The sequence below is a fragment of the Schistocerca serialis genome, chromosome 4 (assembly GCF_023864345.2).
Source record: "Schistocerca serialis cubense isolate TAMUIC-IGC-003099 chromosome 4, iqSchSeri2.2, whole genome shotgun sequence".
Classification (NCBI taxonomy): domain Eukaryota; kingdom Metazoa; phylum Arthropoda; class Insecta; order Orthoptera; family Acrididae; genus Schistocerca; species Schistocerca serialis.
This window is the reverse complement of record NC_064641.1, coordinates 468,981,346-468,998,561: the sequence shown is the minus strand read 5'-3', so window position 1 is coordinate 468,998,561 and position 17,216 is coordinate 468,981,346. Positions and strand designations below refer to the sequence as shown.

The 17,216-nt window shown below is 43.2% G+C and overlaps 1 protein-coding gene across 1 annotated transcript in view; it reads left to right on the top strand.

Moving 5' to 3' along the window:
• The first annotated feature begins 2,060 nt into the window (after positions 1-2,060).
• The window catches only part of LOC126474542 (uncharacterized), a 718,908-nt gene continuing 703,752 nt past the window's right edge, over positions 2,061-17,216 (top strand). Inside the window, exon 1 of the mRNA XM_050102015.1 lies at positions 2,061-2,081. Coding sequence (XP_049957972.1) covers positions 2,061-2,081 — 21 coding nt within the window. The remainder of the gene's footprint in view (positions 2,082-17,216) is intronic.

Here is a 17,216-nt window from a genome sequence, read left to right as displayed (position 1 = left end):
GCAGATGCCCACTTGATGTATGGATTAGCACGGGGCAATAGCCGTGGTGCGGTACGTTTGTATCGAGACAGATTTCCAGAACGAAGGTGTCCCGACAGGAAGACGTTCGAAGCAATTGATCGGCGTCTTAGGGAGCACGGAACATTCCAGCCTATGACTCGCGACTGGGGAAGAGCTAGATCGACGAGGACACCTGCAATGGACGAGGCAATTCTTCGTGCAGTTGACGATAACCCTAATGTCAGCGTCAGAGAAGTTGCTGCTGTACAAGGTAACGTTGAACACGTCACTGTATGGAGAGTGCTACGGGAGAACCAGTTGTTTCCGTACCGTGTACAGCGTGTGCAGGCACTATCAGCAGCTGATTGGCCTCCACGGGTACACTTCTGCGAATGGTTCATCCAACAATGTGTCGATCCTCATTTCAGTGCAAATGTTCTCTTTACGGACGAGGCTTCATTCCAACGTGATCACATTGTAAGTTTTCACAATCAACATGTGTGGGCTGACGAGAATCCGCACGCAATTGTGCAATCACGTCATCAACACAGATTTTCTGTGAACGTTTGGGCAGGCATTGTTGGTGATGTCTCGATTGGGCCCAATGTTCTTCCACCTACGCTCAATGGAGCACGTTATCACGATTTCATACGGTATACTCTATCTGTGCTGCTGGAACATGTGCCTTTACAAGTACGACTCAGCATGTGGTTCATGCACGATGGAGCTCCTGCACATTTCAGTCGAAGTGTTCGTACGTTTCTCAACAACAGATTCGGTGACCGATGGATTGGTAGAGACGGACCAATTCCGTGGCCTCCACGATCTCCTGACCTGAACCCTCTTGACTTTCATTTATGGGAGCATTTGAAAGCTCTTGTCTACGCAACCCCGGTACCAAATGTAGAGACTCTTCGTGCTCGTATTGTGGACGGCTGTGATACAATACGCCATTCTCCAGGGCTGCATCAGCGCATCAGGGATTCCATGCGACGGAGGCTGGATGCATGTATCCTCGCTAACGGAGGACATTTTGAACATTTCCTGTAACAAAGTGTTTGAAGTCACGCTGGTACGTTCTGTTGCTATGTGTTTCCATTCCATGATTAATGTGATTTGAAGAGAAGTAATAAAATGAGCTCTAACATGGAAAGTAAGCGTTTCCGGACACATGTCCACATAACATATTTTCTTTCTTTGTGTGTGAGGAATGTTTCCTGAAAGTTTGGTAGTACCTTTTTGTAACACCCTATATATATATGTGTGTGTGTGTGTTGCCGCGCCGGTAGTCGCGCGAGTCCTCCCTCGGGCACGGGTGTGTGTGTTGTCCTTAGCGTAAGTTAGATTAAGTAGTGTGTAAGTCTAGGGATCGATGACCTCAGCAGTTTGGTCCCATTGAAGCTTACCACAAATTTCCAAAACTTAGCCTGTTATTAGAAAAAAAGAAAACAAAAAAAGAAACGCCTGTTACAATCGAGATAAAACGAAAAACGGAAAATACCGGTTATTCAGAACTACGACACAAGTATCGATTTTAAGCGATCGGTTTCTCCCCTCCCTGCACTAAATTGCCTACTTCCATGGAACGACGCTAATTTTACGAATAATTATTTGATTTTTGTTTTTCAAAAAGGTTTACTTGTAAACGAGGACTCTGCACTGCTGCTATGGCTGGTCTATATTTCGTTTTTTTAGTCGGTTATTAGAAAAAAAAACACCTTTTGTAATCGAGACCAATCGAATACCGAAAAGTAGCAGTTATTCAGGACTGCAGTACAGGTATCGGTTATTCCAATCCTTAAGCTGGAGTGACTGCTTCCGCGGAGTGACTGGCTGACGGCCGGTGCGAGCGCCGAGGAGTAGGCCAGCGCACTGACCAGGCGCGCGTGTCCCGTGTGCCGTGGTCGCGGAGCGCCGAGCGCTGCCGCAGTATCGAGCGGCGGCCGCCGGGCTGGCGAGGCGAGGCGCAGGCGGCGGGCCGGCCAGCCGGCAGTCGCCCGCCTGCCATGTGAGCGGCCGCCGGCAGCGCGCGCACCGCCCCCGCCGCCGCCGCCGCCGCCATGGGGAACGGCATGAACAAAGTGAGTCCGCCGCCGCTGCAGCCGCTGGGGGGCGTGCACTGCCGGCACCACTGCCGGATCCTCGCCACGCTCGCTGCTGCGAAATACCGAGCTGGCAATGGCTTTTTTTCACATATTCGTCGAATGTACGCGACCTGTCTGGTGGTGATGTGCTGGTAATGCATCTTGTGACAGTACGATTTACATAGAGGGTCAACTGATTTGAGAGGCGGACATTCGCTGGGCGTTGTCGTGTTGACAATGTGAGCTTGTCAGAGTGAGCACCAGAGCGATTTCGAGTAAGAAAATAGTAAAGAGAGGAGTGTAGGACAGGGAACCAGTAGGTCGTCTCGAGAGCGAATGTATGCAGTACCGTGACTGGAACGAAGTTGTCTCCTAACCCACCAGGTGTGGTCTTCAGTCCGAAGAGTGTTTTGATGCAGCTCTCCACGCTGCTTTATCCTGTGCGGGCCTCTTCGTCTCTGAATAACTACTGCAACCTAAATCCTTCTGAATCTGCTTACTGTATTCATCTCTTGGTCTTCCTCTACAATCCTCCCCCTCCCCCCCCCCCCCCCACAAACACACACTTCCCTCCAATACCAACTGGTAATCCCTGGTTGCCTCAGAATATGTCCCCTATCAACTGATCGCTTCTTTTTGTCAAGTTCTCTCCTCAGTTCTATTCAGTACCTTCACATTAGTTATGTGGTCTATCTCAACTAATCTTCAACATTCTTTTGTAGCACCACATTTCGAAAGCTTTTGCTCTCTTCCTGTCTAAGCTGTTTATCGTCAATGTTTCACTTCCATACATGGCTACAGTCCAGACAAATACAATCAGAAAAGACTTCCTACCACTCAAATCTACATTCTATGTTAACAAATTTTATCGTCCATATTTCACTTCCATACAGTCCAGACAAATACCATCATAAAAGACTTCCTACCACTCAAATCTACATTAGATGTTAACAAATTCCTCTCCTTGAAAAATGCTTATGTTGCCATTGCCAGTCTACATTTTATATCCTCTCTACTTCGGACATCATCAGTTATTTTGCTGCCCAAATAACAACACTGATTTATTACTTTAAGTGTCTTGTTTTTCAATTTAATTCCCTCAGCACCACCTGATTTAATTTGAATACATACCATTATCATTGTTTTGCTTTTGTCTCTTAGGCGGCGCGAAAATTTTCGAACTCTTTCTCCAAGATCTCTCTGGCGGAAAGCTTCTATAACCACCCCCCTTTCCTCCCTTAAGCCACCAACCCTATAATGTATTTCTTCGACTGCATTATCGCCTTCCTTGTTTGTTGTTGTCACTTGTTACTGGCACGTGTTTGTGGTCTCTTACACCGCGCCTCGTGAACTACGTACCTGTTTTCTTCGGTATACTACAAAATGTGCCGCAGCAATATGTCAGTTTTAATGATCTTGAGCTTGTCGAAATTTTTAGTCGTTGGATGGAGGAAGGAAGTGATAAAGATCAAGAAATAGACGGAAAAGACAGCTATTTTAAATAGTCCTGCTAGCGCAATATTATTCACAGGAACAACTTCAGGACAACTGTATGGGACCTTTCTATTTCTCCAATAAAATACTTGAAGTGTTAGCTACGATCAGACGTGGTCTGATATCAGTTTTGCAGACTTACTTTTTGTATCAACTTTAAGCCTTGGAAATTAGTTTTATGTGTAAATTTACTTGCTACAAATATATTATAATATTTCAGAATATAAAATTCATCTCTCTGACAGTTTGTTTATGTGTACTATTTATAACCATACAAAAGTATGTGATTTGATGTGATGAAGAAATACTGCGGCTTCAGCCAGTGCAGTAAAACCAACGTTGAGTATTTAAACAACTCTTATATGATTGCGAATATAAGTGGCTGGCTCTGAGCACTATGGGACTTAACATCTGTGGTCATCAGTCCCTTAGAACTTAGAACTACTTAAACCTAACTAACCTAAGGACATCACACACATCCATGCCTGAGGCAGGATTCGAACCTGCGACCGTAGCAGTCGCGCGGTTCCGGACTGAGCGCCTAGAACCGCTAGACCACCGCGGCCGGCGCGAATATAAGTATTACAGGTTTAAACATAGGAGTACCAGAGACCGACCACAGCACATTGCGTACGTCACGGAAAAGGCACCACGTGAGTTAAGTGCTAAATTAAATACTAGTAATATCAAAGCGAGATAAACGTCGACGGAAGATAAAAAACTGGAACTACGATAAGAGGAATAAGTAGTTAGAAAAAGAGAGCAATAAGAAGTCATTACGATAGTTCATTTATATCCAAGTCCCTTAAGTGTTTAACTGTCGCATGTACACGAGGAGAAACGGTAATTAAGCTATACGATATTTCAGCTGAAATTTGGCAATTTTCCTGGGGTATTTTCCAGAATGACACTAACCTGGGGCATATAGTACTGCAACAGAAATAGCGAGTGCGAGTACGGACTGGAATATTGCTACACCGAAATTGTTGTATAATGAACAGTGGCTATCATCAAAATAAATGAATGTTAACTATGTACATCATATCATTTATGAAACTGCAATATAATCGGGCAGCGTTAGAATCGAAACATAGACGTGGGATTGTTACTCGCGACAGTGTCACAGAGCTTGAACTTCGTTGTTTGCCTGTATGTCGGGTCTCCGCCCCAACCAAATAACACACGATTACCTTTAATTAAATTTCCAGACCGCTAATAAGCATAGAAATTTAGCGAAAGGGATGCATTTCAGCTTCTGTTATTGTTTTGTTAACTGTGAGAATATTAGGAGCTTATTGGTAATGTTTGAATCATTCGTACCGACATTTTAGAAGTCTGTGGCTCGTAAACACGTGATTAAAACTCTGGGGAGCTGAATATTGTTTCGCAAAGGACAGCGTCTTGAAGACTACGACTGGTAATTACATCTGCGACAGTCACTCGCTTGTTGTACCTCTACGCGTTTCGATTGCTTCCAAAGATAATGACAGTACAAAAAAAAACTCTTGTATTTATACCAGGAGTAATCTCCTAGTGAAATAACTTCAATAAATGTTGCTCGCAGTTTGCAGATAATTATTGCCAGCAGCTTCAGTTGGCACTAATCACTGTCAGACACAGGTAGTTTTTCAGTCAGTGTAATTGTGTGGATACCGATACGGCGTTCAGACCCACCGCACTTAACGTCACAAATGCAAACTGCACATCAGAATCTAATACAGAAAAGCAAATATAGGACTTTAAGATTTTTTGTATATGTAGCTTTGATCTTCAATTAACGCGTTTTAGACGGTACGTTTAGCAGGACTGAACGACATAAAGGGTGTCCTAGAAGCAATGGTCAATATTGAGGGACATGACAGAAACGATCATTGGAAGCAAACAATATGGGCTCCAAAATGCATACTTTTCAAGCTATCAGCACTTGTTCAGCAGAACAGATGTGTTTCACTGTAGGGAAGACGAACAAGCTCATGCACTTTACAGCCCATGTTCGGTAGATTTTTATGCTTCGAATGATCGTTCCTGCCATAGCGCTGAATACTGACCGTTCCCCCTGTACAGGTTGTTGTTGTTGTGGTCTTCAGTCCTGAGACTGGTTTGATGCAGCTCTCCATGCTACTCTATCCTGTGCAAGCTTTTTCATCTTTTTCATCTACCTGTACAGGTATGCACACAAATACATTCGTTGCAATTGTTCACCACGAACGAGAAATTCACAGTAAAAGTGCGATTCAGATGGTTCAAATGGCTCTGAGCACTACGGGACTTAACTTCTGAGGTCATCAGTCCCCTAGAACTTAGAACTACTTAAACCTAACTAACCTAAGGACATCACACACATAATCCAAAACCGTAGTATCGCAAAACCTTTTCGTAGCAGCTGATGGCAGTACAATACGATTTTCGCAGTCATTTAAAGCTGAAATCACGCGAACGTATTGGTCTTGAGTCACAGATTTTTGCAAACTGGAACCTTTTCTGCGACTGCACAATTGCCAATCGCTTTTGAAGCGTATACGGTAAGCATCTCGCTTCATGTAACAATATAACTTTGAGTATTTTTGACATCAAAGAAATTTTCGCTAGGCACATTTTACTATGGTTGAAACACCTCCCGGAGCAGTTGTGCCTCCAGATTTTTATTACGTCTTAGTTACAAATTTTTGTATCGCAGTTGAACTGTTTGTTGTTTGTGTGTACAAGTTTGCTTTGCTATACAAAACAACCGCAAGCAAAAAAAGAATTGTAGAAAAGGTCGTAAACAGAACAGACAGAATTTAAAAATTCGACAGGAAGCTGCTTATAACCGGCAAACAACGGGTTGTCTGGGGGACGGTGGCCGTATAAAAAAGAAAGACTCAGGAACGGACAACAGATGCACACTGATTATTTTGTAATTACCTCACTTATTTTTGAATTCTGGAGATATTCCTAGACCTCTGTGTAATGCATGACTAATAAAAGTTTTGGTGTAATCCTCACACTGTTTGAATGTGTGCGCCACATTTATGACAAAAGATAAAAAAAAACAAAAAACATTTTGACGTACTGGCCGCTTCTGTTTCCTCTTTGATGGTAAAGGCAAAGTGAATATTTGTAGTATCCGTCTTTTATCCAGCGGATAAATTAATACTAGCCCTCAGATTTGTCTCAGATGTATGACCAGTGACGATGTGTGTTACTCCTGCCTCGTATCGGCATTAGCTGATTAGAGCTTTTCACTTACACCGAATATATTGCACCATTATAAGTGAAAGTAGCAGCCACGCTGTTTCGAATTAGCAAGGTCGCGCTACACTTAACGACGCCAGCCACGCGTCGATTAATTTGCGCTTTCCTCTGAGTTCTTAAATTTCTTGACCCCTCTGTGTATGTTTCAGAACCCAGCCTGAATCAAAACATCAAAGCCCGTGGTAATATTTTGCAAGCAAATAAACTGTGCAGCATACCACTACCGCCTGCAAGCTTATAGCCTGTAGCGCAGCCGGCGTGAAGTGAAATGCGGGGTGGGTGGAACACAAATCATGACTGGAACCCTTTCACAATAAAAAGCGAAATACTTTTGGCGCAACCGTATGTGCTCTCTTAGTTGCGCAAATGGCAATCTTTTAAAGGTAACAGTGTAGTAACGACAGAAATATTTATGTATCTACAGTTGCAGAGATCTATAGATTTACTCAGAACACAATTTATGAATAAATTCGAGGCGTAAAGAAACATGTCAGTCCCACTTTGCACCAATATCTCTCGGCAAAATTTTACTTGTGGCTTATTCCTTTTTATTTTCGTACAAAACATCTCTACATGAAACTTCAAGGGACGTGATTACCAGACGCCTACCTTAACGAGAGGATATACGAGGGTTGGAATTTTAGTAGTGGCAACTATTTATTTACAGCTCCTACAAAATAGATAAGTGTTTCAAAGTTTTACTGACCTTCTATCTGCCTCCATCGAGATTAGAACCGAAAACAAACCAGACTTCCCTTGCATTAGCAAACACCTTTCACTACGCTAGCAGACAGCCCAGACAAACAGCCCTCTATTATTACGCCAGACATGAATAAACCGGCAATTTCGCAATTAAAATGGTAAAATTATCTGCAGCTTCTGTTGCACAGAGCTTTCTCGACTCAAAAACAAGAATTGTCTACCTTTATGTCACCGTTTATGTGACAATCATTCGGGATGCTTATCGAATTAACAAAAAACTGTTATTAGCAAGTAAATTTAGTATGATAATTCTGCACTACCACAGGAAGTAAACGGCGACGTAGCTGCGAAAAGTATTCTACAATGTTTCGAATTCTCCATTAGACGTGCCACAGCCAGAAAACGTTCATTAGCCAAAGTGTTCCTTAAGGTAGCTAGCAACAGGAATGCTCGCATGTCTAAAACGCCGTGGCATCAATAGTAGGATTTGAATTACCACGTGTATAGGCAAATGGATTTTATTTGCATTCCTGTAAACGTGATTTGGATCGAAAGCGCAGCTACGATTAATATCATGATGTATCGACTGCAACTGGAACATTTCGAATAAAGAGTAGGGGAAATTATTATACGGCCCTCATCTTCAGTAACTGTGGTAGCTATTTTCGTTGTTAAGATTTCGTCACGTAAATCGGTAAAAATGGAACCCTAGTAGGCTCACTTTCTTGACCGTCTATCTGTCTACCCAATCCTTAAAACCCGTTTACCTCGAGTACGGGTGGACATAATAAGCGGAAATGTGTCGCACATCCCGCGGTATACGGTCCCTTGGTGGTGTAAAAAAGTGAGCCATGTCAACACAATCTAAAGATACGGCCGTTTATGTCAAGAAAATTTACGCGGAAGGTCAAAAAATGACTCTAAGAACTATGCCACCAAACTGCTTAGGTCATCAGGCCGCTAGACCTACAACTACTTCAACCTACCGAACCTATCACACATCCATGCCCGGGGAAGGATTCGAACTGACGGCGCAATGAGCCGCGCGGTCCACGATATGACGCCGTTGAGAGCACGGCTAACCCGCGCCGGCAAGCTGTTAATATCATCTGGTGTTACTAGAAAGTTATTCACTTCTGGTGAATGATTTTCTGCGCGGTTCATTTAAGAAAGAATAACTAAAATATATTTGATGTTACGGAAGAGGAAGGACGCCTAATTCATTTCCCCTTGTCTTTATTCATGATGTTAGATTCACAATCTGAGCATACGTACTAAGCATAACCACACTTTAGATCCAAGTCATAGTCCCAGATATGCGAATACAACGCATTGGCTTATACTTGAGGTATTTCGTTTTTCACGAAGTCGTGGCAGACGATGGTGTGGCGTCTTCGAAGCGCGAGTTTCCTCAGTGCTAGCTATCTCAGCACATCAGCTGAGCGAAGTGCATAGTATGTTGGTAGCACTTCGTCGCCTTGCCTGCTATGCTGTGTAGCAGGCTTTAAAGCTGTGCGGATCAGCATAACGAAAAGGCGAGGGGTCTCGCTCGTTTTGTCCACGATTGTACATTGATAGTCTTACTTGAGTTTAATTGTTGTTTTGTTAATCAGTTCAGTTCTTACTTACAGCTGAATTTAATATAAGTGCTGCCATTTTTTGCTTTCGTTCTGTGTTCTGTTCTGATAGTTTCTAATTATGGATAAGTCTGTAACAAAAAAGAAGTGGAAAAGCGATTTTGATTCATCAGCTAGCGTTCTGCTAAGTTAAAAGAATGTAGGTACTATTACAATAGCCTAATTACCTATCTAAAGCAGTTTAATGTTAGCACTGGAGTCATTATTTGGAAACGGTACAACTTAGGGGTTGCAATATTTCAATATTTCACAAGACAACGGAATGGTAGAGATCATTTCAAATAATATTAAATTAAAATCAGTGCATAAAAATACAACTGTTATGATCGACAAAAATATAACCCAAACGACGATGGTGCATTTCTTTAAAAAGAAAACTGCTCAAAATTCTATCATTATTCCCCCAAACGGCAGAACATCGCCCAATCTGGTCACCAGGGCAGAACTCAATTATGAAAACTGGTTCCCATACGGTACGATGGGGGAGGGGTTTTGCGAAGAGCGGAAGGGGTAAGTGTGACAGCACATTGTATAGTTCGTTTCTAAAAGATTTTGTCAGCAGGCTGCTTCAGTTCGTCCGACTCGACTGAGCCCTGCATCCCTACCGCCCCCTCCCACCCCCTCCCCCTTTCCGTCCAAAATGTATTTACGCCCTTGTAATACTACGATAACTGGAACCACGAATTCCCTGCACAATTAAATCTTAAAATATGCCTGAATTCATACATTATCAAATGACGAAACATGCGCAATTAAAGGAAAAATATGTAATATCAGAATTCATGTGCATTTTATGTTGTTTGAAAAAGCGTACAACAACCAGTTTTTCCGAAGTTTCCACCGGCTGGGGTAGCTCTGCGTCTTGAAGCGCTGAGCTAACAATCCACGGATTCAGGAGACAAGGGGGTTCGAATCCATCCGTCGGTAACCTTGAAAATGATTTTATGTGTTCTCCCATTTTCAGTTTAGTCAAATGCTGGGGTTGGTCCTTTACTATTGGCTAGAGCGAATTCCTTCTGAATTCCTTTGTTCCCTGGCAGCTAAAAGCTATATTTACATAAGAAGGCGGCTAGCGATCGACATTTTGTGCTCTGTGTCTTTGCATAAGGATGGCTCACTTGTGGAACAGCGATATATACAGGGTGACAGTTACTGAACTATACGAAATAAAATCGTCATAACTTTCGAGGGGTTTGCGTTAGGACGTTCAAACTGCACAGTTGGCCACGGGGCATGATGGGAATTAGCATGAGCAGGAGTAGTTTGGTTTAGCGACGAAGCCCACTTTCATGTGGATGGTTTCGTCAATGAGCAAAACTGGCGCATTTGAGGGACTGAGAATCCGCGTTTCACGATCAAGAAGTCTCTTCTTCCTCTACGAATGACTGTGTGGTGTGCAATGTCCAGTCACAGAATAATCGTTGCGATATTCCTTGATGGCACGGTGACTACCGAACGGTATGTGAAGGTTTTGGAACCCCATTATCCAAAGTGACCCTGATTTCGAAAAGATGTGGTTTATGCAAGACGGAGCTCGACTTCATCGAAGCAGGAGTGTGTTTGATGTACTGGAGCAGCACTTTGGGGACCTCATTCTACCTCTGGGGTTCCCAAAGCTCATTGGTAGGGGCCTCTATTGACTGCCATATTCTCCGGATCTAAACACATGGGACTCCTTTGTATGGGGCTATATTAAAGACAAGATGTACAGCAATAACGCCAAGACCATTGCTGAGCAGAAAACAGACATTCAAGTGGTCACCGACAGCATCAATGTACCGACACTTCAGCGCGTCTTGCAATATTTCGTTATTCGTCTGGCCACATCATCGCCTGTGTTGGCAGGCATACCGAACATGTGATAACCTAAATCTGAATATCTGTTGTGACGTTTACATGTTGAATTAAGTATGTGCACGCCGTAGTTTGTAACTAATTTACGTTTTTTCATATAGTTCAATAATTGTCACCCTGTCTCGTGTATTCAAGTTTTAGTACAAGAACGATGTTCTATTGTGAATTGTCTTATTCGTTATGTTCTTGCCGTGCATCCAGCCGTTAAAAGTCCAAGCATCTGTAAATAAAAATGTAAACGACAACGTATGTCTCACATCATAGAGGAGTTTATTGGCATCAAAATCTGTATTACCATATTATCAGGGACAAAAACAAACTCATTTATGAGGTCCCATGTATTGGAAGTCTAGTTGAAATTAATGCATGAAATAATATTAAGATCTCAATACTGAACCTCATAGTATTTGAGTATTCCTTTTAGTGTATACATAAATTTAGTTGCTCTAGTTTCAAGTTGACTGCTGAAATAATTATTTTAAAAAATATCCTTGAACAATTAGGGAAATTGAAGAATTTTAATGCACTTAATAAAATGTAAATTTGAATTGAGGTACTGGAATGCTTTAATGTGTTGACTTCGTTTCAGTAGTACAATTTAAATTCAAGATTTTAGTAGGAGAAAGACAACTATTGAAAAAGGAGATCTGAATGCGTTTAACTTCCTAAGTTATTCAACCCACCAATAAGGTTCTTCTGCTGTGCTACAGTGAAACTTATGTTAGAAAGGTGGTCTGTGTTATGTTAGCAAAGAATTTTAATTCGTTTGGTAGCACAATGAAGTTACCATATTGTCAAATAATAAGTATTTAGTTGCACATTCGGTAAGGTGTTTTCAGAATAAAATGAAAAACATTTGCGTATTTAAGTTCCTCTTTAACAAATCGAACCCCTCCTTTGACAAAATCTCGACTACGCCCTTTCCCTCTGTGATTCTTGTATTTCACTCGTCAGAGTGTGACCCTTATTGGGAATAAATAATAGTGGAGACAGAGAGCGTACAAAAGAGCTCAGCGCGTTTCGTCAGGAGTTGGTTGAGTAACCGCGAGATCGTCACGGAGATGGTCATCAGACTCTAACACGACAAGAGGGGCTGCACGCCAGGGAGAGGTTTAATCCAGTAGAGAAGAATATGTTTCGTACATGTTTGAAATAAGGTGTAAAGTTTGTTGTAAGTCACTAAGTGCACTCATAAATTTGCTTGAAGCCGAAAAGCTTAGAAAGGTGTGATGAATGTCCACGAATTAGCACGGTTTTAGAAAGTATCGCTCGTGCGAAACTTAGCTTTCCTTTTTATCACATGAATACTGTGAACTATAGATTAAGGCCAACAGGCAGAGTCCACACTCCTAGATTTCCGAATAGCATTTGATACGATGCCCCCTGCAGACTTAACGAAGGTACGAGCATATGGAATATGTTCTCAGATACGTGAGAGGCTCTAAGACTTCTTAAGCGATAGAACCCAGTGTGTTGTCCCTGACAGTTAGAGTTCATCAGAGTCAAGGATGTCGTCAAGAGGGTGATGCGACCGCTATTGTTTTCTATATACATAAACGATCTGGTGGTCAAGGCGGGCAACAATCTGTGGTTGTTTGCTGATGATGCTGTGAAGTACAGGAAGGTGTCGAAGTTGGGTTACTGTAGAAGGATACAATATGACTTCGATAAAATTTATAGTTGGTATGATGAACGGTAGAAATGTAGAAGACTGTAAATTAATGCGGATGATTAAGAAAAACAAAATCATAATGTTCTGATATAGCATGAGTAGGATCCTGCTTGATAAAGTTAAGTCTTTTAAATATGTGGGCGTAACGTTGCAGCGTGATATGAAATGGAACAAGCATGTGAGGGTCGTGGTGGGGAAGACGAATGGTCTACTTCGGTTTATTGGAAGAATTTTATGAAAGTGTGGTTCATCTGCAAAGGAACCGCATATAGGACGTTAGGGCGGCTTGTTCGTGAGTACTGCTCCAGTGTATGAGATCCGTACTAGATCAGTTTAAAGGAGGACATCGAAGAAATTGAGAGGCGGGCTGCTAGATTTGTTACCGGTAGGTTCCAACAACACGGAAGTGTTGAAAAATGTTCAAAAAAAAATGGTTCAAATGGCTCTGAGCACTATGGGACTTAACAGCTGTGGTCATCAGTACCCTAGAACTTAGAACTACTTAAACCTAACTAACCTAAGGACATCACACATATCCATGGCCGAGGCAGGATTCGAACCTGCGACCGTAGCAGTCGCGCGGTTCCGGACTGCGCGCCTAGAACCGCGAGACCACCGCGGCCGGCAAATGTTCAAATGTGTGTGAAATCTTATGGGACTTAACTGCTAAGGTCAACAGTCCCTAAGCTTACACACTACTTAACCTAAATTATCCTAAGGACAAACGCACACACCTGTTCAGAAAATTTAGAGAATCGGCATTTGAAACTGACTGCGGAACGATTCTACTGCCCCCCCCCCCCCCCACACACACACACACATTTCACGTAAGGACCACGAACAAAGGATACGAGAAATTAAGACTCATACGGAGGCATGCAGACAGTCGTTTTACCCTCGCTCTATTTCCAAGTGGATCAGGGAGGAAACTGACAAGTAGTGGTACAGGGTACCCCGCGCTACGCACCGCATATTGCCTTGTCGACTATGTATGTAGATGTATATTCTCAAATACTGGATTAAAATGGTCTAGGTATTTGCTCACAGTCAGTTGCTTCGTAACTGTAATACTTGCCTTATTACATTCGTAAGATTATGCCTCTTGCTGAGTATATCAAGACAGCATTTTAAATTTTTGAATTCAGTCAATAGTCACACGAAATATTGAATATCCGTTTTCGGTGCCGCTAGGAGCCGTTAGACAGGCAACCTGCAATTGGGCTGATGAACCATGAACCATGGACCGAGAGAGCCGTTTAGCACTGGTATGCACAATTCAAGCCCGAAAGTAACTTTCGCGTGATGTATTACTGCCAAATAACATAGCTCGATGAAACTTGGAATACACGTACAAAGAATTGCTGCAGTATAGTGCCGAAAGTAACTAAAATAAATATGCAATGACACGAACAGAAGTGATTCTTATTCAAAGACTGTGATTACACTGAAGTCACCGCGTTTTATAATGGTCCCCTGGACACTGCAAAAGGTGGGACTTGGTTCTTAACGCGGTGCGTGATCATTACAGCCAACAATGCATGCTCTGCATCGAGCTCCCATGCTGGGCAGAAGGTTGGTAAGGAGTCCTTACGATCGGGCGTTCCATTCTTCCACTAGCGCGGTTGATTGATGCTGGATGGTCGTTCGCGCATGTGGACGTTCTGCAGTACGTGTCCCCAACGCATCGCACACGTGCTCGGTGGGATTTAAGTTAGGGAAAGCGGCAGGCCACCCCGCCCGCTGAACATCCCATCATACCAACAGCGCTTCCATCTGCAATCTTCGGTGAGGTCACGCTTCGTCATCCATAAAAATGAAGCCAGGACAGCATGTACCCCTGAAAAGCGCTCATGTGAAAGGAGTACAGTGTCACAATAATTCTGATCGGTGACTGTACCCTGTTCAAATATTTGGGAGTCAGTACATCGATGCAAAGTTGTACCTCCCCACACTGTAACATCTGAACCACCAGAAACGGTCGTGGTCGACAATGTTCTTGGGTGTATTACATGTTCCTGCCTCTCGTCATATGACGGTGCGTCCAGAATTACAATTCAGACTGAATCTGCTCTCATCTGAGAAGAACACGCAACTCCACTTGTCGTCGGTCCAGGTCTTACGCTCTTGGCTCCATTACAAATGGTGCCGCCGATGCATTTGTGCCACGGATCACAACGTGCTGGTCCCCGGCAAAGAGGCCACCTTCATGAGGTCGCCTTACCACTGTGGGACGTGAAATTGCATGACTTGAAATCTTGTTAAATTTTAGACGTGGGTCCCTTCTTGCCTGTCGCACAATGTAGCGGTCATCTGCTGTTGTCGATGACCGAGGTCGATCGCCTCCTCTCCTTCGGGCAGCAGTGCCTGTGGTTCGGAACACTCTCTATGCACGTGTAACATTGCTGTGAGTAATACCAAATTCCTGAACTGCAATAGTGACACGTTGTTCTTCTTCCAGTTTCCCGATGATTCTTCCCCGTATGAAATCATCCAAATACTATCTCCGATCCATGTCATAATGAAGAACACATCATAGTGTACCGTAACTGCTCGCGCACAGTGCGAGGCAATGTAGCCCCTATGATTTATCTCAGAAGATAAATTGTAGAAAGACGAACCATATATACGCAGCTTATAGATATAGAAAAAAAAATGCGTTTGACAATGTTGACTGGCACACACTCTTTGTAATTTGAGGAATGCAGAGTTAAAATATAGTGAGCAACTGTTGTACATAACTTGTGTAGAAACCAGACTGCAGTTATAAGAATAGGAGGCAGTAACTGACAAGGGAATGAGACAGGGTTGAAATCTATCCACAGCGTTATCCAGTCTGTACGCTGAGCCAGCAGCAAGGAAAACTAACGTGAAATTTGGAGAGGGAATTGACGTTCAAGACAAAGAAATAAAACCTTTAAGAACCGACATGGCACCTGCGTCGATGACAACATCAAATTTACAGTCCTCGTCCTTTGTAAACTTAATGCGTGTCTCAGGCACAGTGTTCACCGGAAACCCACCCACTCGGACCGTATCTGCACACAGTTATCACCATCTGTCGTAGAAACGTTCTGTTCTGAGGACCTTGGTGCCAAGGCGGAAACCGTTTCAGACACTGAAAACCTGCCGAAAGAACTGAGCCACTTACGGAAAGTATTCAAGGAAATCGGCTGCAATGACTGCCAGATTTCGTAAGACATCTTTTCGAAAACACATAAGCAGAAGGTCCCCGAGGGGGACAAGTAGAATTTTCCATTATTGCCGTTCAGTGACTCAATAATAGGAAATGTTACCCGGCTTCTAAAGAAGCATAAAATGGACTCGGTCTTCGGGGCTCCACTAAAAATTCGACAACCACTTACGGAAAGTATTCAAGGAAATCGGCTGCAATGACTGCCAGATTTCGTAAGACATCTTTTCGAAAACACGTAAGCAGAAGGTCCCCGAGGGGGACAAGTAGAATTTTCCATTATTGCCGTTCAGTGACTCAATAATAGGAAATGTTACCCGGCTTCTAAAGAAGCATAAAATGGACTCGGTCTTCGGGGCTCCACTAAAAATTCGACAACCCACGGGGCCTGTGAAATACGATGTAGGCCTCAGAACGCTAGGATTGTATGAAATACTGTGTTACTACGGACAGTTTTATGCCGGACAGACGATGAGTATTGGTGAACAACGCTGTGTAGAACACAAGAGATGTTTTCGCCTTTGGTACCCGGAGAAATCAGCGGTTGCAGAGTACGCTCTAGAAAACGGATATCGTATTGCATTCGACGAGACATCTGTTGTAACACGGACTAATAGTTTCTCAGATAAAAATATGTGACAGCAGCTCAATCAAGACGGCTGCCTCCAGCTAAGCGCATCTTCGGACCAGCCATCGGAAGGCTGAAGCGGGCGCGGCGGGCGCGCAACGTGAACACTGCCACGTATGGCGCTCAAGCGAGGAACAGTGACGTCATAGAAGGCAGTGCGGCTATACAAGAAAGGTAGCAGCAAACCACAAGACACACACCACTTAACAATGGCCGAGACGTACTCGACCGAAAGCTCGTGGATTTTAAACCACTTGAGGCGGCCAGAAGATCGAGAGAATTTTATCAATGTGTATCGCTGTGAAACCATTCATTTGTATAGGGCTAACTCCAATACTTGACTGTAGTGGCATACACATCAGAGAAAACCGACGAATATCGCTGGTAAGTTTCCTTATCGTGGTGTTGGCTGGGTAGAGTTCAGCTTGCCACCAATAGAGCGTCATGCTTTTACGAATAATAGTGAAGCCAAGAACAGAATTGTGGTGTACTGCTACAAACCTCTTGCATGAAAATTATTTCTAGCTGTTAGTTCGAGAACCGATCAGTGAGGGCAACATCTGATAACGCCTAACAATAAACTGACCCGAACTTTTTGAATGACTAATGTAGATGAGGGAATCAGTGATCATGGCACTGTTGTAGTGTGATTGACTTCGGGATTTAAGAGAACGTTAAGAAAGTAGGAAATTTTTGTTTCGAAAATGTGACAGGAAACAGA